Below are 519 nucleotides of genomic sequence, written 5' to 3'. Positions count from 1 at the left end.
CTGTAAAATCCCTTGCTTTCCTACCCGCAGATAAGTGAAACGTTATATTTAAGTGGAAAATGGAATAATTGGAACTATTATTAATGCAGGAGAGGAGTCACTCACAATTTTTGTGGACAAGCGGAAGCTGAGCAAACGATCTGAAGGAAGTGATTCCAGCACCAATAGCTCTTCGGTTACTTTAGAGACCCTACATCAACTAGCTGCTTCCTATTTCATTGACAGGGACAGCACCCTTCGGAGACTTCACCACATTCAAATTGCATCTACTGCCATAAAGGTAAGAATGAGTTTATCTTAAAATTATCTCATCCCATTGTTTTTCCTATCTCCAAAATGCATTTCTATATATTTGCTTTTCCCGCTGATTTAAACGCTTGTGTTATAAAACTATATTTAGCATTTCCTTTTGTTTTGAGTTATACAACATATTTAAGATGAAATTGTATGTATTTTGATATAATTTTTTACATGATAACTGGAGTAAGATTTTTCATGGCCAAGTGTAATTAAAATATG

At 34.5% G+C, this 519-nt stretch overlaps 1 protein-coding gene across 2 annotated transcripts in view; it reads left to right on the top strand.

The window, feature by feature from the left end:
• The window catches only part of LOC105817320 (BMP/retinoic acid-inducible neural-specific protein 3-like), a 525800-nt gene that overhangs the window by 329696 nt on the left and 195585 nt on the right, over positions 1 to 519 (top strand). For both annotated transcript variants that reach the window (XM_012652978.1, XM_012652979.1), the window contains exon 4: positions 90 to 280. In XM_012652978.1, the coding sequence (XP_012508432.1) occupies positions 90 to 280 (191 nt within the window). The remainder of the gene's footprint in view (positions 1 to 89; positions 281 to 519) is intronic.

Source organism: Propithecus coquereli, unplaced genomic scaffold (assembly GCF_000956105.1).
Source record: "Propithecus coquereli isolate 6110/MARCELLA unplaced genomic scaffold, Pcoq_1.0 Scaffold406, whole genome shotgun sequence".
Taxonomy (NCBI): domain Eukaryota; kingdom Metazoa; phylum Chordata; class Mammalia; order Primates; family Indriidae; genus Propithecus; species Propithecus coquereli.
Note: the sequence above shows the minus strand (reverse complement) of the source record. Positions and strands in the feature narration are given on the sequence as shown.